Source organism: Drosophila persimilis, unplaced genomic scaffold (genome assembly GCF_003286085.1).
Source record: "Drosophila persimilis strain 14011-0111.01,24,50 unplaced genomic scaffold, DperRS2 tig00000622-arrow-arrow-pilon, whole genome shotgun sequence".
In the NCBI taxonomy this organism is placed as follows: domain Eukaryota; kingdom Metazoa; phylum Arthropoda; class Insecta; order Diptera; family Drosophilidae; genus Drosophila; species Drosophila persimilis.
The window spans coordinates 843,459-869,624 of record NW_020825326.1 but is presented as its reverse complement, the minus strand read 5'-3'; the positions used below and the strand labels follow the sequence as shown (position 1 = coordinate 869,624).

The window sequence follows — 26,166 nt, the reverse complement described above, 5'->3', positions numbered from 1 at the left end:
AATGATATTTACTCCCTTTCACTCCACTCCCTTTCTCAGGTCACCGACCGCTGCGCGACGCGTCTTCAACAGTCCAAACTGCAACGGAGTAGGAGCTGGAGGAGCAACAGCAGCCACAGCGGCAACAGCAGTGGGAATGGGAATTGGACTGGGAGCTGCACAAGGCCAGGCCCAACAGAATGGCAACAGTCTCTCCCCAAATTCAGGAAAGTACCGGAGTCGAAGTCCGACACCGCAGCGTAAATTCATCAACGGTATCCAAAGCAACGGAATCGTGGCAGTCAGTGGCTCCTTCACCACGGCCGTCGTTCCAGAGCAACAGCTGCTGGGCTCCCCTGGCCTGGCCAGGCGCTCCATGTCACCAAGTCCCCGGCGGCTGATCGACATGCGGAAGAAGCAGAGCTCCCTGGACTCATACAGCAGTGGACCTAAGTCGCTGCCAGGCGGCTGCAGCTGCTCCCTGGAGGATTCCGGATTGGGAGGGGGGGCGGTGACTGCCCCTTCATCTGGAGGAGTGCTTGGCGGGGGACAGTCCGTCCCGGAGCAGGGCAACTCAAGCAAGTTTGAGAATATCAGCGACAACGGTAGCGAGATCAGCGACGAAGGCTACCGAAGCCTGGGGGTAAACCAGTCGAGTGCCCAGAAGCGCGAGTCCCTGCACAGTCAGGCCTCGATGGAAGACGCTGAAACCAATGGTGAGTCCACAACCGCTCCTTCCTTGATTCCCCTCTAAGCTACGAATTCCCTTCCGCAGCGCGTCTCGATCAGACGTCCAGCGACTCACAGATCTCGCCTACGGAAGAGCCCCCGGAGAAGGCGGCTACGGATATACTAGAGGAAGAGGACCTCAATGGGCAGGAGCTTGACGCGGATGCGGACGTGGACGTGGAGCAAGACTACTCTGTGTGCGATGGCCCCCAGTCGCTGCCGGCCATCCTCCGTCTGCCGAAGATGGCGGACAAGTTCGAGCAGTCGGGTGTATTCATCACCGACGATGAGATTACCGTGGACATGGCCAAGAGCCCGCACTCCCCCAAGCTAGAGATGCAGCAGTCCCCGGCGCTGCTCAGTAAAATTCCCCGCTCACCTTTGGCTCAGCGCCGGCGCAGCATCGACAACAGCACCTGCGGCGGCGCCGGCGGCAGCCTCCAGGATCTGAGCTTCCGCTCCTCCGCCACACCACCCGTCGGCTTCAGTCGCAAGCAGCCCGTGTACCGCTCCATGCGAAGCCGCACCACGGTGGCGTCCACGCCCACGCCCGTGCCTTCGCCACGCGCCGCTCGGCAGGCCTCGAATCTACCAACGGTACGGGATGTGACCAACACATGGAGCGGACGCACTACAGCTGCCCCCAACAGCTGCAAGAGACGGCCACAGTGCACTCCAGAAAGCTTTGTGGCCCCAGCTCCGTTTGAGCGGAGCGGTAAGGGGCGATCGTCCCAGATCCTCTACGACAGCAATGGGAGGAGGGTGCGCGGCGGATGCACTAGCTCCCTGACCACGTCGCCAGTAAAGAACCATGCCTCGTCCCCGCTGGCGCAGCAGCTGCTCGAGGCGGCCAGCAGTGCCAAGAACGATGCCCAGATCCTCGAGAAGATGAAGACTCTCCTCTCCCGATACGCGGCCAGCAATCAAACCAGTTCTGGAACAGTAGTAGTAGCCGGAGCCGGAGCCGGAGCCGGAGCCGTAGCCGGAGTGGGAGCTGTGAAAACCAGTTCCAATGGCAAGAAGACGCCCGTGTACGAGGACTTTACCACAGCGTGGGTTCACAGCAACGGCAACCTGGAGCGCTCCGAGAGCTGCTCGCCCCCGGCTAAGGCTCGTTCCAAGCGCAGCTCCGCCGCCAGCTCGTGCGAGAGCAATCACTCCACCACTGTGGCGGGAGTGGGATCGGGAGCGGGAGCGGGAGCTGTAGCAGCCAGCGTGGTCTCGCCCAGACGGGAGCGCGGCATGTCCAAAATCCCGGCTCCGGTGCGCCATCATACAGAGCTTTACTAGCGCCCGACGACGCAAAGCGTCCGCGCCCGTTCAATCGCCTCCAGCGCCAGCGCCAAGGTCCGACTGCTTCCGAGCGTTTTCTAAAAACCTCCCAAACAATAACCAGGCGATGGGATGCGGAGCAGTATAGTGGAGTGGGATGGGAAAGAAAATGAAATGAAAGAAAGGATTGGGTTGGGTTTGGAGTTAGTAGATAAGTTAGGTTATAGCCAAGCTGGAATTGTCGCTGCTGCTGTGCGTGTGTGTGTTTTTGTGGGTGCAGAGCAGAGTAGAGGATGGGAGTGAAACGGAAATCAGAACAGGAACCTAATCTGCGGGCTCCATGTTCCGCTCGGGAATACTAACCCAAAGTGAAAACGATTTGCAGGCCATAGAATACATAGAGTTTCCAAGATACGATCAGGATAAGAATCAGAAAAAATCAATTATAGGGCAAAACTTACTGCATCATTTACAGGCTGGGCACAATGTTTACACCCGGCCCATTTTCAAATCGAGCCACAGAGCCCCAAATCAGCAAAGCTATCCCCATATTCCTTATAATACACACTCTCTTCTACGTATATATACATACATATATAGTATGTACATATACTCGTACGCTACATACTCGTATGTAGCATTCTAAAGCCCTATAATCCTTGAACTCTAATCAAACACCTATAAACACTCTCTCTCTCTCTCTATCTCTCTTTATATCTTTATCTTTCTGTATGAATCGGATTCGATCTGTGCTGAAATGGGATCTAAAATATATGCGTACAACAATTAATACAAAGAAAATACAAGACTCGAATAAAGTTTTAAAAAAAATGTTGGTCTAGAAATAGCAGGAACTTTTAAAAATATCCTAAAACGAACATCAAAGCAGCAAATTGTATCGAATATACATATGTATCTACACAGCAAATGCAAATGCCATATAGAGGACGCATACATAGTTTTCTAGAAATTTTTAAAGGAGGTATCGATCCAAAAAGGAGCAGGCAATTCAATCTTCTAACTCGTAGATTCGTAGGGACACAAAAAGCAACATCTATTTTATAGATCATTGTGTGAGTGTTGTGGCAAGCCGAAAGTTTTTGGAAAACTCAACTTTTACAGAATAGATTTACATAATTACATATAGACACAAATTCACATGCGGATGCAGGTCCGACAAAAAACCGTGTATCTTTGGCCTGTCGAACACACAGAAAACTCTTCCACACCACACCACAAACACGCACACCTGTACAGTGCGTTTCAAGAATTTACGGTACTTGCTTAGTCTTCTTAACTAAAACATCTTAACTTAATCCTTCCGGAAATTTTTTAGCAGAGATCGTGCCGATTCGTTCATATTTGAAACGCTTTGTATCTACACACATGAACATGCACACTCGCATAGATATGCATGCATACATACATACATATGTAGATACAAACCAAAACTTAACAAACGGTCACAAAATGTACATACATACATATGTACAATGAAAACTAAATCTGTAGTTTTCACAGATGGGAAGAGGGTATCGGAGAGCGGATAAAGATAAGGATAAGATTTGGAAGGATAGCATAATTTTCAGACCCCCAGGAATTATATCAAACAAAATACATACATATGTACATATATGATTTTTGTTTTTGTTTTAGCAAAGTTGACTTGTAGCTTAGAACATCGTACCTATGAATTAACAATATAGATTTTAATTGTGTTTGTCTATTACCCACATATGTATCTACTTGTTGTATAGTTCGTATGTACTCGGATAATCGGCCTTAACATTCACTCAAAATTGGTTTGTTTTCCATTGTCCCCGTTTAGCTTAAGTTGCGTTCTTCAGCTTTGTAATGGACACCAAATTAATTTGAAAGCATTGATACTAATTCACGTACTATAGGATCTAGGGGCGCGCGATAGCGCGAGCAGCGAATCACTACCAAACTAATGAGTAATCTTTTAACAAAGAGCAAACTAACAATTTAATTGTTTCAACACTCACACACCATACACACATAACAAATGAAGATTTGGCTGATCGATCCCCGGGGTGTACAAGTAATTATAGAAGAGAATGTGGCAATCTGGTGGGAGGAAGGGAGGCAAATGCACCCCGGGGCGTTCGGGCATTATTTTGGGCAAGAGCCCTATACTATATGTATGAATGTACATTGTATGCACATACGAGTATATTTACTACACTGATATATCCCAGAACATATAAAATGTATTTTAAATACAGTTAACGTGTAATTATCAATTCATTTCGAAAGCAAACTAACTATTACAAATGGAATAGATTAGACCACGAGAGTATACTCTAGCGAACAGCAGCATAATAGATTTTAATCACAAGAATTTAATTAATAAACGCCTATATACAATTGTATAAACCAACAGCCAAGCCAAGTCTTTCACTCCATATGCACACCGCAATTCCTGAACTTAATTCCCACTCTGGTACTTTATTTATCCTCAAATTCTAAGTATAAGAATGTACATACTATTATGCATCTGCGAAAAGTAGTGCCCTCTATATATACTCTACGTATGTACATATCAAAGTCGCACTTGCAGCAGTATGAAAATATAGTATATATGCAATCTATTGGAGTTCGTAACGGGAGTGGAGCGGAGTTTTGCGGAACAATGGACGAACGACAGGTTTGGATGCAGACTTAAAGGTCACCGAATGCGTCGAGGCCTCCGCCAATCTCCTTGCCCATGCGCGACTTTTCCTGACTCTCGGTCCAGGCTTTGGCAATCATCTGCTTGGTCTTGGAGTCGCCGTCGTTATACATTTTTTTCATGATGTTGACCAACGCTGACTCCGGATTCTCGGTGTCCTTGCTCATTTCAGTATCCTGCTTCTGCTTAAGGCGCTTCTGAATAGAGGTGAGCACATCCCAGTTTACGCCCTCCTCGGCTTTCTTCAGATAGATGGCTACCATGTCGGTCTTTATCTTGCGATAGCTCTTATCCACATCTATCGCGTGCAGCAGATTGTTCACGGACAGACCAAAGTCTTTACCGCTAAGGTCGCACACATGGAGCTGCAGCGAGGTCTCGGTGTAGTTGACAGTGACGGACTCTTCGGTGCAGCCCTGTACGCCATTCAATGTGATGAAGAGTTTGACAAATTTGGCACTCTGGTCCCATCCGTAGTCAGTGAGCTCATGCAGATATCTTTGGGGGAGGAGAGAAATCAGCTGTAGAAATAGCTTGTCTCAAATTGAGTCCTACCTTTTAGTATCGCTTGAACTAGACGACTGGCGCTCTGCGGCGAGGCGTGCCTTCATCTCCAGGTTGACAATCTCGCGCTCCGCCTCTGCCTTTCCTGTAGTGAGAACACCTTTGATGCGGGCGCTTTTCGCCTGTTCCAGCAAAGCAGCAAATTCGGCTACATCGGACTTAAGCTATTTTTACGGGTAAAACCGAATGAGAGTTAATTTTACTCGGAAAACAGATGATGACTAAAGATTTATTTACCTGTTCCATCGACATCGCACAATTTTTTTGATATTGCTTTACTTATTTTAAATTTGTTGGAAATTTCGAGTAAATTTACTGACGCCGGCGCCGTCTTGTTTAGAATGTACTATAAAATGACAAAAGCCTCGTAAAGCACATTGGCTCTCATCGATTAATATCGTTTGTATTCGTCTTTTTTGAGGCAGAGTATTTTCAGTTTTAGAAAGTTGGCAGCTCTCCGTCTTATACTAAAGTAACGGCACTCTTCCAGTTGTGCCAATACTAAGTGTATGTCGCGTTAATAAAAAGGTTAAATTGTGTTCACATTGTGGTTTTTGTAAAATATGAGCCTGGAAGACGAGAGCTTTCCCGCCGACGAGCTGTTCGAACAGCTTAATAGTGCGAGCATAGGTGCTTCACGCCAGTTCAAGAGCCAATTTGGCGAACACGATCAGCCAGAGGCATTTGAGCGCAATCCCGCGCCATTTTTAACCAGCGATTGCTCTGATGAGAGTTCGTTCATCGATGCCGCCAACAAGAGCGCCAAGACCTGTGTCAGTGACCCGGTGGGCCTTGACCAGTGTGAAGAAGAGGAAGAGGTAGACAAAGGTAAGCAATCACATTCCTAATCCTCTAGCGTTCCCACTTATCGTTGTGGTTAATGCAGATTTTGAGGATTCTGCCCTAGCGAACGGTAATTCCGAACTTCAGATAAAAAGCGCCCGGAGCAGCAAGTCTGTCTCCTACCAGGATATTCACTCGGCGCACACAAAACGGCGCTACAAACACGTGACTAGCAAAGTGGCAAAGTACATAGCGGATATCCATGCCCAGGACCAACAGCGTCGCAATGCGACCAAGAAGTTCCAGCGCCACAGCTCCATGCCGGAGTATTTGACGCCCACAGCCAGAGAGCGCGGGGCCCACTTCAGTGTAGACGAGTTGCACAATCTGGACGAGTCTCTGGATAACAGCAGTGCGGGAAACATAACTGATGCCAAAACCCCCAACGACAGCTACGAGCGCCTGCTCAGCGAGAATGAGCGCCTGCAGAATGACAAGGAGGACCTGAAGTCCTACAGCGACTATCTGCAGACCAAGCTGGACGAGAAGGCAATGGAGAACATGCAGCTGCGGCGCAACTTTGACGTCTTGCGCACCGATCTGACCGACTGCAAAGAGAAGTTGAAACGCAATCAAAGTTACTCGCTTCGTTCCCTCAACTTCTGTCCGCCCGCGAGCGTCCCTAAGGCCACACAAACCGACCACGAATTACTCTCCCATGCCCCGAACATATCCCGACTATCGAACATGGTCGCCATTGCAGATAGCGGAACGCCGCTTCCCGGCTCCAATACGAACAATCTCACCTACGATAGCAGTGCCGGTTCCATTGAGGTGGCCCTGCTGAGCGTGGCACCCGCCGCCCGTCAGCCCAATGCCGGAAAACCGAAGAAGAACATCCAGCCGCACTCGCTGGACTTCAGCAACGACAGCACCGAAGCAGAGCCTAATGGAAATGGTGCGTACTCTCGAAAGGCATTCCAACCTTTCTATTTTGTCTCTTAACTCTTCCTGCCAGGCACCACCTCCACTGGCCATTCATCCTCCCGAGCCATCACCTCCAGACGGGGCGCGGCCCCCAACAACTCTGAGAGCAGTCACCCAAGCAGCAACGACTCTGCCATCGAGGTTGAAGCCCTCGATTTGCGCTCACCGTACCATCGCCAGCCCCAAGGCAGCATCTACCCGCCGATGCAAGATTGGGGTCACAGTGACGGCATCTATTTTTTCGACAAGCGCAGGAGCCGCGTCATCGAAGTGAGGTCTATTAATGTAAGTCAAAGTTCCAATCCAGAGCAAAATTCCGGAACAAGTGAGACCAACCTTTTGAACCAGTCCCACGTGCAGTTCAGGCACAAGAGAACTTCGATGGGCACTCGCATGCTACGCCTTCTTGGGCCTTGTGTCCGCTGCACAGACACGAACCAATCGGTCAACGCCAGCAGCGCCACCTACACCATTGGCCTGCCATTGCTTCGCGAGGAATACGGCGGTCGACACACCGACCGCTGATCTATATACATACATATATACTAAATAATGTGTCGATCACTAAAAATTTGTCTTGCTTTCGTTTTAATTATTGTATCAAAATGTATTATTTTATGTTGCGTTAAGTATGGTATCCTTAATGTTCCTCGCTCTTTTAGCCGCCTATTTGGCGAGAGTATCCTGTCATCTACAATATGTGAATGTATGCATGTAATCCAAGTTAAAACCCCATGCTAAATATATGTGTATTTTTGAATATTTTTAAAGTTATTTACTACGAGTTGGTAGTCCAGAATAATCGATAACATCATCAGCTGGCGCGCCTGGCATTTATCGATAGCCGATAAGTGCGAAATGCAAATGCAAGCGAATTCTGCTCGGGGTCGTCGAAGAAAATACGTAAAAACGAAAGTCAGACGAGCCTCCAACGCTGCGCAAATTAATTAGATAATACGCAAAGTGTGGTAGATGTTTCCAGTCTTTCAAACGCAGAAAATCGGCCAAAACCAAACGCCACCAAGTCGCGGGCGAAGCGCCACCGCTGAAGAAGACTGAGCAGTGAAGGGCGGCCCAGGCGGCAGCCCAAGCTGGGGACGGCGGCGACAACAATAGGAAGTTGAAACAGAACCAAATCCCAAGACTAGACAAGTAAGTAGGCGTTGGACAATTTTACCGCACGGCAGGCAGCCCGATGTACGTCAGTTGCAGTTGAAGCACTCGACAATTCGGTCAAAAATTAATTGTGTGCACAGAAACACACTGGAGTAGTGGAGAATCACTACGCCCGAACCGTTTTAATTCTCGACAAACAAAATTTTCAGTATATAAATATCTAGAGCACAACAGAGATCCTTCTCTCGACAATTCTTGGGAAAACGGTAGCTCTGGACGTCGCAATCACGAACGCACACGCACGCGTCAAACAAACGCTCACGCTCGCAGGGAGTCGTTCAGAAAAAGCTCGTCTCATTTCACAGCCCCATGGACCAAGCCGATGAACAGAAACAGCAACAGTCCACTATTGCCACAATAAAATACTCCCAGCCCAGCTCCAGACCCATCAGTTGAACCCTGCAATGGCGGAGCGCTTCAACAACGAGCCGATGGCTGTGCACCAGCAGCATGCCCAGCACAACCGCAAATCCAAGCATAACACAATCCAGTTTTATACTGGTAACAGTCCCCTTCTCCTCGTTAGTGGTGGCGGTGGTATTCACGCCAGGCAAGCGACTCGCCTGGATACGCCGGCCAGAGTCAGAAACCCAGTGACAAAGCTGCAAAAGCAGCTCAGCCACAGCACCAACTGTAATGATAGCGGGCTAGCCGTAAGTTCTGTCCATAGCCAGCCCCTTGTAAAACCCACTGTGGAGCAAAACGGAGCGCCCATTGTGGAGCAGCAGTTGCCGTCTGCAGAGGCAGCAGGAGCAGTAGTGGGAGCCGTAGATGCAGCAGAAGCCGCACCACCATCAGGAACGGAACTCGATATAGCCACAGGAGCCAGATTGATGAAGCTGCGTAACAAAAGCGAAGGTATGTACGACGAAGCTACCTCATTGCCAGCATTTTTGTGGGATTGCGAAGGAAGAGTTTTGTGCGCATTTCCAAATCTATTGCGTGCGGTGCGTTTTCAACGTGCGAATGGGTAGCACCTGTAGAATGTGTTTAGCTCTTGATTAAAAACCCCTACTCTTATTTCTCCCTCCCCACAGATGCCATCACTGACTTGCTAACGCGCATCCCGGACGTGGGCCATCTGTTTGACGTACAGAGCCGGATAGGCAACGGCACCTTTAGCACCGTACTGCTGGCCACGCTCAAGCGAGAGGCGAATCTTCCGGAGAGCATGCGGCGCAAGTTCGCCATCAAGCACCACATACCCACCAGCCATCCCGACCGGATTATGAAGGAGCTCCAGTGCATGACCAAAATGGGGTAGGTTCCAACAGGGTCGCCACCCCGTCACAAACACCCAAAACCGACGTAGTATCCACATACGTAGAGATATATGTATACCCGTAGCGTGGCTCTGCCACACAGTGGTGTGGTGGGTTTGTGTTCGTTTTCGTCCTCGTTTGCGTCAGAAGTCGCTAACGTAACCGACGTCAGCCGGTAACCGGCAGCCGCCGCTCCGCAATCTACGTCATTGCAATTTATTTAAGTTGGCAGCCCGAACGAACGAACAGACGAACAAACGCACGAACGAGCCAGCGATGAAACGAATGAACGTTTATTGCACTTGCACTTGCACACACCATTCACGTGCTCATTTACAGTTTAAGTGCTGTCACTCTGTGTCTGTCTGTCTATCCGCCCTCGCCTCAGCGGTTTCTCCCGCTCCAATGACGATTGGGTCGTGCTAGTGGCAAAAAATGATGAATCAAATAAATTGATGGAGATATTTGCATATCCTCGACTTTAAACAGCCGCTTATCAATTCAATAACTGCGAGCAGCGGCAGCAGTTGCTTTGAGATTAGATTAGACACAGCGTTTCGATGGCTGCTAGCCGACACATACCCAATCCGTTCCATACCACTTTAAACCGCCTGGCGCAAGAGTATCTCGCTAACGGCTGGTCGGGTAAGCTGACCCAATATACCAATACCGCTCATGGAGAGCGCACTAGTCGAGGGTGTGGACAAGAGAGACGAGCCAGAGTGGTCGCGTAGGTGAACAGCAGTGATGACGTTGAGATGACTCCAACCTCAGTCCGGCCGCATACATATACTTGTACATGCTTGCATGACATTAGCCGGCTGCCTCCTCATTTTCCTCTCGAAGCAGACGACCCACGGCGATTTTTGTCTATTCAAGCAATTTGCGCAAATTCCGTAGTCCAATTGCGTCACAACGACGATAATTATGACCAGTCATGCCGATTGCTCGCGTATTCCTATCGCTCATCGCTGTGTGACGTCGACACGCTGTCACAGACTGGCACACTGAGAGGAGGCGGGGAGAGTGTTTGTTTGGTTGTGTGTGGGCGGTTTTTTTTGTTATGTGCATGCAAACAGATCTAGACCAAAGGGTCCTAGGGTGCTAGATCTATAGATTGGATAGTCCCTAATCTACTGTTATCTCCCTCTTTTTCATTGACAGCGGAATGGACAACGTCGTGGGAATCCACTGTTGCCTGCGATGTGACGCCTCAGCCGCCTTCGTGATGCCATACATGCCGCACGACCGATTCCATGACTTCTACACCAAAATGGACGTGTCAGAGATTCGGCTGTACATGCGCAACCTGCTGGTGGCCCTGCGCCACGTCCACAAATTCAACGTCATCCACCGGGATGTAAAGCCCAGCAACTTCCTGTACAACCGCCGGCGCCGCGAGTTTCTTTTAGTGGACTTTGGGCTGGCCCAACATGTCAGTCCTCCGGTCCCGGCCCCGGGCACGGCCGTAGGACAGCAGGAGCAGCGCAGCCGCCACACTGGAGGGGCTGGTGGTCCGCACAGCAAGCGCTTCAGAGACAGGGAAACGGAGGCACTGCAGACAACAGTTGCTGCTGCTACAGCGGTGGCCGCAGCCGATGCCGGCCTGGGTGGAGCAGTTAAGCGCATGCGGCTGAACGAGGAGGGCGGCTGGAGCAAGATGCCGCTTAAGCCGGTCAACGAGATTGCCCATGCCCAAAATGAGTTGAAAGAGGTTGTCCCTCAGGTACCAGAGACACAGCTTTCCACTCAGAACATCCACCAGCAACAACAGCACATGCAACCGGACCAGACTACAAGTACGGGCACAGGCACCGCAAGCACATGCAGCAAGTACAACACAAACCGAAGCGCCACTGGATCCACAAACAGTGCCAAGTGCTTCTGCTTCGCCAACCCGGCGGTGTGCCTCAACTGTCTTATGAAGAAGGAGGTGCACGCCTCGCGGGCTGGCACTCCTGGCTACCGTCCACCCGAGGTGCTGCTCAAGTATGCGGACCAGACCACGGCCGTGGATGTGTGGTCCGTCGGCGTAATCTTTCTCTCGCTCATGTCATCGGTTTATCCGTTTTTCAAGGCACCCAACGACTACATAGCCCTGGCTGAGATAGTCACCATCTTCGGAGACCAGGAAATACGCAAGACGGCCTTGGCCCTGGAACGCATGGTCACCCTCAGCCAGCGTTCCCGTCCGCTAAACCTACGCAAACTCTGCCTGCGGTTCCGAAACCGAGCCATCTTCAGCGATGCAAAGATGCTGAAGAAGTACGAGGCACCCGACGGTCAGTGCGAGGTCTGCAAGAACTGTGACCAGTACTTTTTCAACTGCCTGTGTGAGGAGAGTGATTATGTGACCGAACCGCTCGAGCCTTACGAGGTCTTCCCCGCCTCCGCCTACGACCTGCTGGAGCGCCTTCTCGAGGTCAATCCGCACAAGCGCATCACCGCCGCCGAGGCCCTGCAGCATTCTTTCTTCAACTGTCAGGGCCAAGGCCAGTGCACACAGTCGGGTGGTGATGAGCAAGTCGCCAACACGCCCCGCAAGGGCCGCACCGCTTCCACTAGGCAGATGACACGTCGCCGTTTTGCCAATAGAGCCGTCTCAATGGGAATACAGCCGCTGCAGCAGCTGGAGATAGAGCAGCAGCTGCTGTATCCCGCCAAATTGGAGGAGCTCCAGACGGTGCTCAATAAGCTATAAAGCTAGTCGTTCCCTGCACATTGTATATAGACTATACATCTCTTCCAAATCACCATACAATATCTGTACATACACCAACCATCTCAGCTTGTTCGCTACCCAGGGCGCGCATCTAGAACAAGCACCTCAGCCTCACATCCGCCGCCCCCGGCCACATATACTTACCTCAAATTTGCTTCTCATTTAAATTTGAAGAGTCGTCTATCATATACTCAAAAAAAGGAAACCAAAAAGAAAGTATGCATACTATACATGTATATTTATAGCAGTGTTAACCATGAAAAATAAGAGAAAAAAAATACCAAAAATTGAAAAGGATAAGAGAGAAAAGTGAAAAATACTGTAAAGGAATACAATAAATATAATATGAAGTTTATTTTATACATATATGTAGTAGCAGAACCTTTGCAATCTTCTCTTCTTGATGCTCACGCACTCCCCATTCGGATGGAACTCTGTTCTATTACGTGTACATACATATATGTATGTATGTAAATTTGGTTCATAGTTCGAATAGTTATAAGTTACCCATCTATGTATGTATATCGAAACGACTTATAAACAGAGATACATGCATACATATATGCAGAGAGAATATATTTATACGATGCGCTCACAATGTAACAACAATTCAATCCAATCCCAGTTGGGTTTTATTTAATATCTCGTCTCAACGGGCTCATATTTATTACATTTTATCAAAAGCTTAGGTTTGCTAAGTTTCCATCTTTTGGGGTCTGCTGCGCGTCGCCCTGGCCGGATTTGTTGCTGGTGTCGAATCGGTGTCTGTGGTTTTCACTTTCTCCTCAACTTTGATGCGTTTTCCGGCGATGACTTCCTCCTTTGTGGGCTGTGTTTCTATGCCCCGCTTCTTGGCCTTCTGAAAGCTGCCGCGACCTGCGGCACGCTCAGATTCCTCTATGCTATACGGTTCTATTTCAAGGGCCTTGAGGCGCCGCTTGTGAACTTTGGTGCGAAAGTGTCCCTGCATGGCTGTGTCGTCAATGAAGTATTTGGCGCAGTGCACACAGTAGAACTGGGCAAAGCCTGGCTTCTCCAAGTCAACGTTCTGATTGATTAACTCGCCGCTGCGGGTGCGAAGATCGTCATCGATTTGGTCCAGATCGCGACGGCGGTTTCGGACGCGCCAGCGACGCTGCAGGTGCGTATCACCATAGTGCATCTTCTTACGCTTCGTTACCATTCCCATAATGAGGCTTTTTTATTCACTTCTTGCAGTGCAAAACAGATCTTTGTTTTGTCTTCGTTCTGGACTGCACGTGTTTTTGTTATTGCCTGCTCGTATGGACAATAACAGATGCTAGGGGTGAACTAAAAAGTGCGAAAGGCCCGTAAAAGTATTAGAACAATTATGATATAAGATAGCGACTTAATGTGTATGTTATTCACACCTGCTACGCAAATAAACGTTTTCTTTAAATTACTACGCAAAAACATTCGACCGCTACTTGCTGGCGATGAAAGGAGCACGATAACGCTGGTATATCGATAGATCGGTGCAGCGGTTTGGTCACACTGCGATTGCAGCTGTTTTATCTATTAATTTATTTTAAATTCACTATACCACCAAAAAATAATCTTTTGAAGATGCACCTAAACAAAATTGGCAATTACTTTTCAATTGTGTTTTGCTTCAGCATTCATTTATCATCCCATTGCAAATCTTTGTGTGTCATTTTTTAGTGCCACTTTGTGCAGTAAGTATCGCGGTTTTGAATAATAAAACATATGTTCGCAATTAATTCATCAACAATCGTACGAACAAGTTGTCTGCGGGCGGACGTCGTGCGCAGATTGTTTTATCAAAACGGCAAATACAAGTAAGCCATTACAGTAGGATAAAAAAAGAGCTGGACAATTGCAGCAGCTTGATTATGTGCAAGCAATTCTTGATCCATCGATACGCACACAACGGCAGTGTATCTTACACGCAAATATGTATGTGATTAAATAACACAAATGTGAGCCTGTATTCGTGGAAATAGCTCGCGTTTTTGTAATAATTATCGTAACTAAATGGATGTTGACGCAGGGTGCCAACGGGGGCGTTGTCATCTAGTGGAAATCGCGATGCTGCCGAACCAATTTCTGTGATGGCTGCTATTACCACATATTTACATTTATGTATGTTAAACGATGAAATGATATGTGCATAGAGCTGGAAATATACTGGAACGCTGCTGCACTAGTCTCGCACGGGTCGTTGCAAGGCGGCATTGTTCTGCTCACATTTTATTGCTGACGACGGACGTAGTTTATGTATTTTGTTAATTGTTGATATTGTTTTAGCCACACATTCCGCTGAATCGATTCATTGATGCCGGCTTTATCGCAGAATTCGCAGCATTAAAACAACATCCCGAATTTCACACCAGCTGCTGTAAGTATAGCAACAACAACAACAGTTAAAATTACACCAAAACTCTAATCGATAATCGAAGACCGAACTCGGAACGCTTGTATGCCGATTACGTTTATCAGTTCTGACGATCATTTTATCAGTGATTCGCCATTGAACCGTTATGCGTACAACTACATACGCATGCGTGCTCTTGTGTGTAGGGTTTCGTTTCCTCTGATTAATTTCAGTTTTTGATCGCAACTCACTGTAACATAACATTCTCGCCCTCCTTCTTCTCGTTTCCCTTTTCCCTGCTGCTCCACACGCATCGACAGAAAATAATCGCTGCAGCTGCACTGTCTCTGCATGATCTGCTCTTTTGCTTCTGCCTTGTCTCTGTCTCATTTTATCTTTATGCTCGATTCCATGACATTTTTTAAAGCGACTGCAACGGTACAATAGATCAAATGTGTTTTATGATATGGAAATAAAGTTTTTATACATATCTACATTTGTATGTACGATTGTAAGATTGTCTGAATCTTGCAGCATTCATTCATTTACACTGCCAGCAGCTGACGCAACGCTGATAGTACCAGGGGATGGAACTAGTTGGTAGTACAGATACATGAAAGCGAGAGTCTGCGAGGGAATGAGCAACCGGTTTCGCCCGTCTCTATCTCAGTTTGTTAAACTTATTGCAATATCTATGGAGCTGGACCCCGACAAAATGCAGCTCTACGAATATACAATGTATTTCAAGTAGCCAATTATGCTTGTTCTCTTTTGGTGTGCGCTGAATTTTCCAATCCGGATACCGTCAAAGCTCCCTTTCTCTCTCTGACAGTCAATTTCCCTTTAATTTTGCGGTCTTTGTCTGGGCCAAATCGAAAGCAAACCAAACCAAACGACACAATCCAATCCAATCCAACCAGTTCGGCCAGTCAACGGACAACAGCGTTCCCCAACAGATCACATACAAATAATCAAAGCAATATCAACGCTTTCAAAGCCCGCCTCCAAATTGCAATTGTCAGTTCAATTGCGCTCCATTAAGATTTCACCAGTAAGAATCTCTATATTTCAGCTGAGATTGAAACGGGGTTTCCCCATTTCATCTCTTCTTACGCTCGTCTACAATCTAATAATAGAAGTATGAGAGAAAGAGAGAGAGGGATGTCTAAGTACGTGGCTGTCACTTCTCTGGAATCGTCATTTTCCGTGTATGTTGCATGCTGGATCTAGGTCTTTTAACGATCTTCTACTCATTTCGAGTTTATTAGCATGGAGCCTTGATTGGAACCGCCACTTCCTGCACGCGCAATATCAGCCAGCTTTGCGGTAAACTTACACTCCCGGCCCTGACATCATTCCAATCAGATATCTTCCAGTGTCTGCGGTGGTCTCGGAAATTTTGATTTTCCACTGATTGCGGCAGGGCCAAGCCTTATCACAGTTTCTGCCGTTGCTTCTTCTGCTGCTCTAATATGTAGGCACCACAGCCGCAGGCCTCAGATAAAGAGACAGCCAAATAATTCGGTGAACCGCAATGAAAAATACTCGTAAAATAAAAAGAGTTTCGAGTCGAGAATTCAACACTCGCCTCAACTTCTGTGTCTGTTTCTGTTCCGTGCTGCCATTTCAAGACAAGAGCATAAGCACAAGAGCACTTCGATTCGTTGCTCGGGCGGACTGAAGAAACGGCTGGAACTGAAAGTGCCTTCCAAGCGGTGAGAAGGTATAGGATTCTCTGTCTCTCTTCATCTTCCGCTATGCATTCGTAGGGGGGTCGGAGCAAATTTAAGAAACTCGAGGTCAAAAGCTGGGTCACCCTGCATCTCCCGTCGGGAGGTACTTGGAGTTATGTCAGACACTTCCATTTCCATTCCATTTCGCCTCGGCGGGTGAATGGGAATTGGGAAAAGAAATGGGGAATAAAGGTAGTCACTAACAAAAGATTGCCTTTCTAATTGGAATTTGACTGCATGCGATTTAGGTTGGATCGACAGACACGTGTCGTGTCGAATTTTATAATGGCAAAATAATTCAGGTACGCAACTTTCTCTCACGTTCCGCAGACAATAAGCGCAGATCAACGATACTCCACAATCAGAGCCACAGCAAAAATGGACCACGCCCATCACACTGCGCCCAATGTTGGTAAGTACTCGGTAACTCGGCACTCGCGGGGCCCAGAGATCTCCATGGTAAGGTAATCGCTTTTCCGACAGATCATTCCCTGCACCATGACCACGCTGGCATGCACCATGATCACAGTGGGATGGACAGCAGCATCAGCCCCACCACCACTACCACCGATTCCACGACCCACGACATGCATGCGGTACACCATCATAGTGGCGGCGGTGGAGGCACGGGCACTGGCATGGAGCATATGATGTCCATGGCGGTAAGCAACGAAAACACACATCCCGTGTTATGCCTTGAAACTCTGATTGATCTCTCTTTCGATCTGCTTTGGATAGTTCCACTTTGGCTACAACGAGACGATCCTCTTCTCCTGGTGGCACATCGATACGGTCTCCGGCCTGATTGGGTCGATGATCGCCATCTTCCTACTGGCCCTGCTGTACGAGGGGCTCAAGTACTACCGCGAGTATCTGTTCTGGAAGACGTATAACCTGCTCGAGTACCGCCCGGTGACGGGTCCCCAGCGCAATCCGGAGGCGCCGCGACTTCCCTCCGCAGCGGCGGCTGCCCCATCCCCAGTGCAGTGAGTACTATCCCGGGATTGGCTTCCGTGTTCCGTTGCTCGTTCTATAAATATATTTTTTCTCCCCCGGGAATACCCCCGTGGGAACGTTCCCCCAATGGTTATCGCATGCTTGACCTTTGTGTCCTGCTTTGTGGCCTCTGTTCCTGTACTTGTAAATACTAATTTTAATGCTTTCTTCTTCTTTCTCGTTTTCGTTGCCGTTATCGTTACCGTTACCGTTAAACTGTTACCGTTTTGCTCCCGCTCCCCGCTCTTGTGTGTACCATCCATCCGCATTCGCATCTCCATTATCCGCTCCATCTGCATCTGCATCTGCGCCGCCGTTTACCATTTGTAAATTCGATCCGCAAAACACGCTCATTCTGACCGCTTTCCCATTAAACGTAATCGCTGATTGAATTGATATATTGTATTCCGAATCTGTATCTGTATCCGAACCTGCATCTGTTTACTTGATCCGCGAACCCGCATCTGAATTCGAATCCGTATACGAATCTGTAACTGTGCCACGCTTCAATCGATGTTTTAGATACGTTGGCGAAGTTGTGCACAAGCAACCGTAAGTATCGCTGTTTCAGCCCTTTTCCAGTGCAATTCTGTAAATCTTGAATGCTACCATCTAAGTTTATTATATATCGTATTACCCAGAGCTCTGTTTTCACATTTCACGTCTGGTGCTGACTCAAACGTCTGTCCGATTGTATTGTCGATAGTCTGCACTTCATCGGAATTGCACTGATGCCTGACTGAGCGCACCTGTTTCTATCCCAGTTGATTAGGCCTGCTCGTATCGGGTGACACTTTTTCCACATCTTGGATCAATATAAGTAGTACATATTAAGTACATATGTAAAGTGCACGCAGTAGAATTCGACTGTACGATACCTCAACCAAAGCAAACGAGGCCAACCTTAAACGTAGCCCCAAACCCTAGTCTAGTGTAGGTTAGCTTAACACCGATACACAAGGACGAACTGAACCCGCTGGAAGAGCTGTTCTGTTCCGTTCTGTGCCATTCCCTTCTTCGTTTTGTTTTTGTTTCTGTTTCAGTTTTCTCGTGTCATCCTGAGCTTCTCTATATACTCCTGTCCTATCCTTCCATTTTGATATATCTGGTATCTGACTGCGACTATCTTTTCCATAGACCCTCGATGCTCTCGGTCAACCATCTGTACCAGACGCTGCTTCACATCCTGCAGGTGACGCTCTCCTTCCTGCTCATGCTGATCTTCATGACGTACAACGTCTGGCTCTGCCTGATGGTGGTGCTGGGCGCGGCTGTGGGCTACTTTCTCTTCTGCTGGAAGAAGTCCGTCATCGTGGATGTGACCGAGCACTGTCACTAGCAGCGGATCAGCCTGGATCGAGGCAGTCTCCGGTGTCTAACTCAGGAGGAGGAGTTGCCCGCAACCTAGATGGATCAATGGTGCAAGGCAGGAAGGCCCGGAAGCTCACACATACCCATAAAGACACTCACGCCCTACGCCCTCTCCTGTTCTCCTGCTCCTTGCAACTACTCTTTAGGTATTAGTCGATCTTTAGCAAGAGCTGGACCCCAGCCCAGGGCTGGCCAACACATTGTTTAAAACTGCCGCACTCTTTCCCCTGGAAAGAGACAACTGTAAAATTGAATAGAAACTCAAAACTACACTTAACATTTATTCAGCGCAAACACTTCCGAAGAGGATTTAAATAGATTAAGTTGAAAATTTAAAAAAATTGAACAAACTACGGAACAAGAATTTAGAAAGCGAAGTCTAAAAACTGTAGATACGCGCGAACCCAAGGCAATAGTTGTTGGAGAACTCAGTCGATATTTGCTCGAAAAAAAGCACATACACAGATATTTCATAAACTTTCCAATCGCAGGATTGGATCGCCCCCAAAACAAATATTTTTTATCAATCTTATTATACCATTTTGTATGCATGTTATACTATTATGACCTTCTTATTATTTGGTAATAAAATCTTTTTTTTTTTTGTATACAATTTTTGTTCTCTTTGGTTCGGTAACCTAAAAGACATTATGTAAAACTATGTATGTAAAAGTATCGTTTAAAAAATATCCACAATATGAGGAGAGATGTAGATGGCTATGATTGGTTTTTGTCAAAGAGAGTGTTTCAGCGCGACAGGGTGTCCTTGGCATTATTTGCGCACGAAACCATGCTCACCGACACCAAATCTACCCAAATTGTACATTCAAAGTACAATTATGTCGTTGCGCTGCCACCAGTTCGACTAGAAAGCCAAACTAGATTGCACAATTCTCTCGTTCACTCTTAGCTTGAACTTCAAGTCTGGTTGAATAAGACCATAAACTATAAATTTATTGTACATATTAAATATCTGATTGAGCCAAATAATACCTATTCGATGACTTGGTCAATGCGCAACATTATTGAATTCAATTTTTCGATAACTACTACGACTCCGTAATGGACCTTTAACGATATGAAAAGTACTGTATTGCATACAGTCTTGCATAAACCATCCTCGTATAATATGCATCCACGTACAATATGTACATATATAGTTCTGTACATCCCGCCGTTGATGATCGGTGTGCATAAATATAAATAGATACATATGTATGTACATATGTGTGTATATGTGTGTACCCACGTACATTGTAGATATTGAATATAAAGCAAATACATACGGTGAATAATGGCAAATGCAATTTATAAATATGATTCTTATTATTAATATGTATTAAATTTACCAATTTACCATTTATGTGAATATACAAAAATTAATATACAACAAACAAAATATTCAAAAGAAAGAAAGGAAAACTGCCATTCGATGCGGGAAAACCTGGAAATGAGAGGACGAAAAGAAAACAATAGATTGGGGACCTTTTCGGGATTAGCTTTGATCTTTATTAGAAAATTATTGCGAGTCTCACTATTTAGAATGTTGTATCCTTACTCATAGCGTATGTAAATCATACTTAAAAACATCTTTACATGACTACAGGCTTTCGATCGATTGATAAATAAATAATTATGATTCGTTAGGCTCTACAAAATTGTCCTGAAAAAAACTTGATCTTTCCTCTAAGGACAGGAATATGACTGCGCTTTGCCACGGAAGGGTGGGCTGGGAGTGGGGGACTCAATTGAATTGATTGGTTTTCTAATTCATCGTAACCGAAATGGGGAAAAGTAGTTAGGTATGAAAGACGCTCCAGCATTCGCAAGCGCACCAGATCGGGGAGGCCGGAAAGGAAGGGGCTTTCAGCCTATAGACTCACTCCATAGTGAGATCGTGGATCATGGGGTTCCCGATCCGACTGTGAAGGCTGCTCGTTATTAATAGGAACACAAAGTCAAATATGTACATGCATACATATATATATGTGCATGATCCCCATATATGTGTATATCTAAAGATGTGTGTATCTATATATGTTTTGAACTAAGATTTAAAGGGTGGTCCCAATAGACAGAGAGACTGACGGACTGGAGATGCGTGGTAAGGATCAGTGAACGGGGTCAGAGTCGAGGGCTAAAGATAGTTATAGATGAGAGAAATAGAAATTCACCTCGTATGTCTCAAGCCTAATAAAGTTCTACGCGAGTCTCTCTTCCGGGATCAGAGAATGGTGGATCGTTGGTCGTAGATTGCAGAGTATGTTCTGTTCATGGCGCATATATTCAATATATATTCAGCGACGCGCTGCCTTGTCTGTCGTGAAGAAACATTTATGTGGGGGAGGTGTGGCATAGAAGTTACCTGGTTGGTTCTTCTTTCTATCTATATATATATATATATATATATATATATATATCTTTCTCTCTATTGACCACAGATCCACATCCAAAGCCAGATCCAGAGTATTCCGAATGTTCCGGCTCCTGGAATGTTTGAGAAGGAGTTGTGTGAATCGAGGTGAGCATTTGATCAGCGATTGATAATAAGGGTTGTAGATTGGAAAATTGGATTGGAGACATGATCGATCTGTTATATATTTAAATATATTTATATTTATATATATATATATATATATATACATATATATATATATCAAGTTCGTGTATATGTATATATATATACGTATATGTGCGTGTGTGTGTGTGTGTCGGGACGGACACAAAAAGATGCAACTCTGAAGGCTTTACAGCTATTGGGTACGGTATGAGGGGCAAGATCAAATCTGATGGTTCTCTTCTGATCACGCACACACACACATTGGTATACATACATACACAATATGTAAATACACTTGTACACTTGGATGTCTTTTGCAATTATTTACTTTTCAAGAGCATTAGCATTTGGTATTATTATATTATCGAGGTCTGGGGTCAGTCACAATTTACCTGTGGATGAGTGTGGGGGAAAACTTGAGCATACGATACATACATACATATGTATATACGATTACATATGTATATGTATGTATATGGCACTCTGGATATGGTACACATAAAGGATGTTTGCTTTCCCTTTTTCCTGCTCTGTTTCTGTCTCTGTCGCTGTCGCTCTGCACTGTTCGCTTTCTCCCTCTGCCTACCATCGCACGCATTCGGGCACGACGCTTTATTGATTCATTAGATTTTCATTTTCATTTGCATTTGATTGGATTGGATTGGGTTTGATTTGATGTGATTCGTCAGTGCAATTACCTCGTGTTTTGGTGTTCTTCTAACGATCCCACCCTTTTTGAGGGAATACTTTTCTTAGGGATGATTGGGAGTATAAGTATCTGGAACCATGGGCCGGATTGATAGGGCTCTTAGATTAGTTGCACTCTTTGGGATGGAGAGCACAAACACAACGGCATTAAGGGAAGAACAAATATGAAGCATCAGGTGCTAAGTATGTATACATAAGCCGGCAAGCCGAAGTATTCTCTCGAGTACCCTTTCCAAATGGATGTGAACATGCGATAATAAGTAATCGGATGGAATGGAATAGAATCGAATGGTATTGCACCCTATCAACGGGTTCTGGTTCGGGCTCGGGTTCTGTTTCGGTTCGAATGCGTTCAGGAAAGGGCATCAAGGGCACACATGAATGTCCACAAATGTTCGGTCTCTCATTAATCTGCTTGTGCGTCTCCTGCTCCCAGGAAGGGGACTACGACTACATACCTCCGAGGGACGACGACCCACACAATGCTCCATATTCAGTTCTATCACATGCAATACGATTCTCTATATATATATATATACATATATATATTATATATATATATATATATATATATATATATATATATATATATATATATATATATTTATATATATATGTATGTATTTATTTATACATATACATATGTACATTCATATGTGTGTGCGTGTGTTTGCGGTGGAGTGGAGTGGGGATTGCATGATATGCGTGGGTGGGTAGGTGTGTAGATCTGTATCTGTTGGGTTAGTTAAGCGCAAAATAGAGATAACGGAATGGCTTAGTAAATACCTGTTTCAGTTACGGCTATGGTTTCGGCCAAAAGTCAGCCAAACATCCCAAATATTTGATGTACTTTATGTATCTGTCCGCTGGGCACTCTTTCTGTCACATACAAGGCATAGAGATTACACCTATTGTCCGCTACAAACAGATGCCCTCTCAACTAACTAACAAAATTTTTAAACTGTTCTCTTTCAGAAATCAGTTAAACATAGTCCCCGTTTTTGAACCCATGATATTTGGATATGGAATTGTCCGCCAAAGATTTATCTGAGTGTATCAAAAGGTATCAATGGTTAAATTTATTCTGTTTATGTACGATCTGATAAGTATATGATCAACATTACCAACCTCTGTCAATATAAATTATTCGTAGGTATAGAGTTCAGACTGGAAGGAAGTACATATCAAATCTACATATATACAAAATATTCATTACTCAAGTGTCTCTCTATTTCTATATATGTAAATATGTATGTACATGCATACATAGTTTTGTAGTTTTATGTATGATCAAACTAGGAATGTTCCTCTCTGGACAATTTTATCTGTAATTCAATATTGAATGAACAAATGTATAAGGATATACGGATAGCTTAAGTATAATCTCCATCCGTTTCTGTATAATTCCCAATTCCCATTTGATCAACAGTGAAAATAGTGAGTCTATCGATTGGGACAGCTCAGGAAATTCTCGTCTCTATCTTTTCGAAATCTATACTGAAAATACAAGCTCAGTTCGGTATTTGTCTTCACAATTCAGCACATCATACAAAAGGCTAACCCTACACTCTCCATAGAGACTTCCTATAGTGCTCAAGGCCCCTTCTTCTACATTTCTCTGCGGGGTATTCAGAGTGGGGAAATGTTGTCTGATTGTATTCCGTCCGTCTGCGCGATGTGTTTCTGGTTCTGGTTCTGGTTCAGGTTCAGTTTCACAATGGAGGGTTGAGAGGTACAAGTTATTTTGGTATGCGTACACAGGAATCATTTATATTTAAACAATATAGAGCTTGTGGTATGTTTACGGTGTGAAGTGATAAAGTACGGTATGGTACGGTACGGTGCGGTACGGTGGGTGACTCACCTTATTGACCTTGCTCTGGCAAGGATCTTATCTCTCCTGCCAGCTGCACTCTCATTCACTCTGATTCTGTTTCTTTTTTTTACTGTTCTGATACATATTACTTGAAATTTTGTTAATTATTTTTGGAGTACCTCGATGGTGTTGTTTGTTCTTCGGTTTCAGTTTCTCTTTCGGGTTGGGTTGCGGTTGCAGCAGCGATGAGGAAGGGACGATGACTCGGGCACATTGCCAGGTGCTTGTTGTGGATGCGTGGATACGTTGGGTACATTGGGTTAGCTACAAGGATCGCGGATATGGCTGAGTTCGTGTTGCTTCGTCTTCTGGCCTAGAGTTTCAGCTTAAGCGCTAGCCATCTTATCGTTTTTGGTCTCTAGTAGCGACTGCGGCTGCGACTGCGAGCGTGCCGTTCGCGGCTCTCTTGTCGATAGTGGCTATGACTGTGGTTGTGTTGTCTGCTCCGGTTGTTGTTGTTGCTATTGCTGCCGTTGCGCGAGTATGTGTGGCCGTGGTGCGACTTGTGGTGATCTGAAAACAATTCGATATTCAGTTGTGCCAGCCAGCACAAATACAAATACATAGAACAAGCTCCACTACGACTTAAACTCTGCTCGAGCCAGAGTGGGAACCGCCCGCTTACTTACGATGTCGTCTGTCTGAGGTCTGGCGGCTCTGCACATAGTCACGACTGCGCTCCCGATATTCGCGCGGCTCGCTGATGGACAGCCATCGGCAAAAAGAGACAGAACAGAATAATGATTAGCTCTATAGCAAGTTGAACAGTCAGAGCTGAATCTGGTTACCGTCTATTGTCGTATGAGTTAAAGCGCTGGCCCCGACCCTCGCGCCGTCTTCGTTCCTCCTGCTCGCGTTCCTGCTCGCGCTCCTGGTCGCGCTCCTTCTGCCGCTCGTCGTTGATTTCGGCCACCGCGTTGCGCACCTTAGAGTATCCCAGGTGTTGCTTGCCCATCAGATGGTCTTCAATTCGCTGCTGAGCATCGCCCACAATAAGAAAGGCACCGCAGATCTCGCACACCTTCATTTGCTTCTCGGGCAGGGCTTCGTGTGACCAATTTGACTGAGACTTGTTGTCTGTATTGTCCGACTTCTCCTCCCCATCTGCTCCTGATCCAGGGCCTGCTTTACATCCAGTGCTTTCTGGGTCCACTTCGGTTGGGGAGGCTGCTGCTGGTGCCACTACTGCTGCTTCGCCGGCCAAATCAATGGAGGCTGGGTTTATTGTTGTAGTTGGAGTTGGGGCTTGTGTGCTGTCGTGGATCACTGGGACATCGCAGAAGCTTGTCTTTGGACTGTGTATGGGATCGTCCGCACTGGACGGGTCCGGGGCGATCATCTTGCTGCTTGCCTTGCGGCTGGCATCGTACTGCTGCAGAAGCTGCTCCTTCTCTTCTTTGACCTCCTCGCAGAGCGTCATCAGATCCTGGGCCTGGTCAACGTCACCGCGGATACCAGCCTCTTCGGCTTCCGCCAGCAGCTTGTTAATGCGGGCATTCAGGGTGTTCAACTGGTCCTGATGCTTGCTCAATTGCAGCGTCGGTGGCGGGTGATCTCGCTGCATTAGTTGCAGACGCTGCTTACCCTTCTGAATCTTCCGGTCCACGTCGTGTAGCATCACGTTGCAGAAGCGAAGAAACTCATCCTCGTACTGGCGCTTCCGTGCCGGACGCGCCTCCTCGTACAGGTGCTTGGCCTCCTCGTCGTGAATGCGGGCGCAGGGACCGAGATCGGCCCGTGTGTTGATGAAGAGATCGTGCGGGCAGAACTTCACGTTGTAAAACTGACAAAACTGCAATTTGTGCATATGTAGAAGGAAGAAGTTTGCAAGGTCAGGCAGCCCCACCAAATACATATCGTATATATGTATACATATGTGAGGGGACGACTGGATATGATATTGTAGCCAGAAGCATAGAAGAACAGCCATAACACGAATGCGAGTGGATATTCCAATGGCGCTGGCAGCGCATACTCACCTCTGGATCCTCCCAGTTCACCTTGAGTCCTGCCTCCGATGGATGCAGGTTCCGATTGCGGCCCATTAGCTCATCGAGCATTTGTCTGGCAGCGTCCACCATTTTCGGTATCTTCGCTGGCGGCGGACAGGGCCAATGGTTGTGGGTGTAGTTGTGGGTGGCGTCCAAATAGTTTAAGTACTTGGGTCAGGTAATGTGGCCTCCGTTTCAATTGGACCGAAAGATGTGATCTTCCCTCGCGCTGCACAATATAACCAAGTTTTTATCGAAGAATCAATAAATTTGACGTCTGACCCTCAAAATATACCAAAATATACTGTCTCATTTTAAAAATATACCGTAAATATCCTCACGAATTCAAGTTATATTATACAAATTTTCCGTTTTTGATATTCCGTTGAATATTTCTAGCTAGATAGAA

General features: G+C 46.4%; 7 protein-coding genes across 11 annotated transcripts in view; 4 read left to right on the top strand and 3 right to left on the bottom strand.

Moving 5' to 3' along the window:
• LOC6600150 (GAS2-like protein pickled eggs) overlaps nt 1–2,236 on the top strand; it is a 57,533-nt gene extending 55,297 nt beyond the window's left edge. For both annotated transcript variants that reach the window (XM_026990897.1, XM_026990898.1), the window contains exons 9-10: nt 40–695; nt 755–2,236. In XM_026990897.1, the coding sequence (XP_026846698.1) occupies nt 40–695; nt 755–1,998 (1,900 nt within the window). In that variant the 3' untranslated portion in view covers nt 1,999–2,236. The remainder of the gene's footprint in view (nt 1–39; nt 696–754) is intronic.
• Nucleotides 2,237–4,155: 1,919 nt separating this feature from the next.
• Nucleotides 4,156–5,551, bottom strand: LOC6600149 (calcyclin-binding protein). The gene is made up of 3 exons (XM_002025196.2): nt 5,474–5,551; nt 5,228–5,400; nt 4,156–5,170 (listed from the first exon to the last, which is right to left on the bottom strand). The coding sequence occupies exons 1-3, from the start codon at nt 5,486–5,488 to the stop codon at nt 4,663–4,665; spliced, it is 696 nt and encodes a 231-aa protein (XP_002025232.1). The 5' UTR covers nt 5,489–5,551; the 3' UTR covers nt 4,156–4,662.
• Nucleotides 5,552–5,773: 222 nt separating this feature from the next.
• On the top strand, nt 5,774–7,766 carry LOC6600148 (protein swallow). Its single transcript, XM_002025195.2, has 3 exons — nt 5,774–6,064; nt 6,123–6,977; nt 7,038–7,766. The coding sequence occupies exons 1-3, from the start codon at nt 5,800–5,802 to the stop codon at nt 7,529–7,531; spliced, it is 1,614 nt and encodes a 537-aa protein (XP_002025231.1). The 5' UTR covers nt 5,774–5,799; the 3' UTR covers nt 7,532–7,766.
• Nucleotides 7,767–7,906: 140 nt separating this feature from the next.
• Nucleotides 7,907–12,487, top strand: LOC6600147 (cell division cycle 7-related protein kinase). Its single transcript, XM_002025194.2, has 4 exons — nt 7,907–8,158; nt 8,332–9,040; nt 9,220–9,442; nt 10,609–12,487. Exons 2-4 carry the CDS (start codon nt 8,587–8,589, stop codon nt 12,143–12,145), a joined length of 2,214 nt encoding a protein of 737 aa, XP_002025230.1. The 5' UTR covers nt 7,907–8,158; nt 8,332–8,586; the 3' UTR covers nt 12,146–12,487.
• Nucleotides 12,488–12,705: 218 nt separating this feature from the next.
• On the bottom strand, nt 12,706–13,631 carry LOC6600231 (zinc finger protein 593 homolog). The gene is made up of 2 exons (XM_002025193.2): nt 13,558–13,631; nt 12,706–13,477 (listed from the first exon to the last, which is right to left on the bottom strand). Exon 2 carries the CDS (start codon nt 13,353–13,355, stop codon nt 12,861–12,863), a length of 495 nt encoding a protein of 164 aa, XP_002025229.1. The 5' UTR covers nt 13,356–13,477; nt 13,558–13,631; the 3' UTR covers nt 12,706–12,860.
• Nucleotides 13,632–13,922: 291 nt separating this feature from the next.
• On the top strand, nt 13,923–19,230 carry LOC6600230 (high affinity copper uptake protein 1). 3 transcript variants are annotated; one of them, XM_026990894.1, is made up of 7 exons: nt 13,923–13,986; nt 14,456–14,546; nt 16,586–16,667; nt 16,739–16,917; nt 16,994–17,241; nt 17,774–17,803; nt 18,389–19,230. In XM_026990894.1, the coding sequence occupies exons 3-7, from the start codon at nt 16,634–16,636 to the stop codon at nt 18,588–18,590; spliced, it is 693 nt and encodes a 230-aa protein (XP_026846695.1). In that variant the 5' UTR covers nt 13,923–13,986; nt 14,456–14,546; nt 16,586–16,633; the 3' UTR covers nt 18,591–19,230. The 3 variants fall into 3 exon arrangements, with proteins under 3 accessions (XP_026846695.1, XP_002025228.1, XP_026846696.1); XM_026990895.1 differs by lacking the exon at nt 13,923–13,986 and adding an exon at nt 14,161–14,290; XM_002025192.2 differs by lacking the exon at nt 17,774–17,803 and having other exon boundaries at nt 13,924–13,986.
• Nucleotides 19,231–21,047: 1,817 nt separating this feature from the next.
• LOC6600229 (luc7-like protein 3) lies at nt 21,048–26,010 on the bottom strand. Of its 2 annotated transcripts, XR_003408987.1 has the most exons (5): nt 25,746–26,010; nt 24,555–25,558; nt 24,396–24,466; nt 23,755–24,279; nt 21,048–21,109 (listed from the first exon to the last, which is right to left on the bottom strand). XR_003408987.1 is itself a non-coding variant. In XM_026990852.1 (4 exons), exons 1-4 carry the CDS (start codon nt 25,845–25,847, stop codon nt 24,125–24,127), a joined length of 1,332 nt encoding a protein of 443 aa, XP_026846653.1. In that variant the 5' UTR covers nt 25,848–26,010; the 3' UTR covers nt 23,633–24,124. The 2 variants fall into 2 exon arrangements, 1 of the variants encoding a protein (XP_026846653.1); XM_026990852.1 differs by lacking the exon at nt 21,048–21,109 and having other exon boundaries at nt 23,633–24,279.
• Between the last annotated feature and the right edge of the window lie 156 nt (nt 26,011–26,166).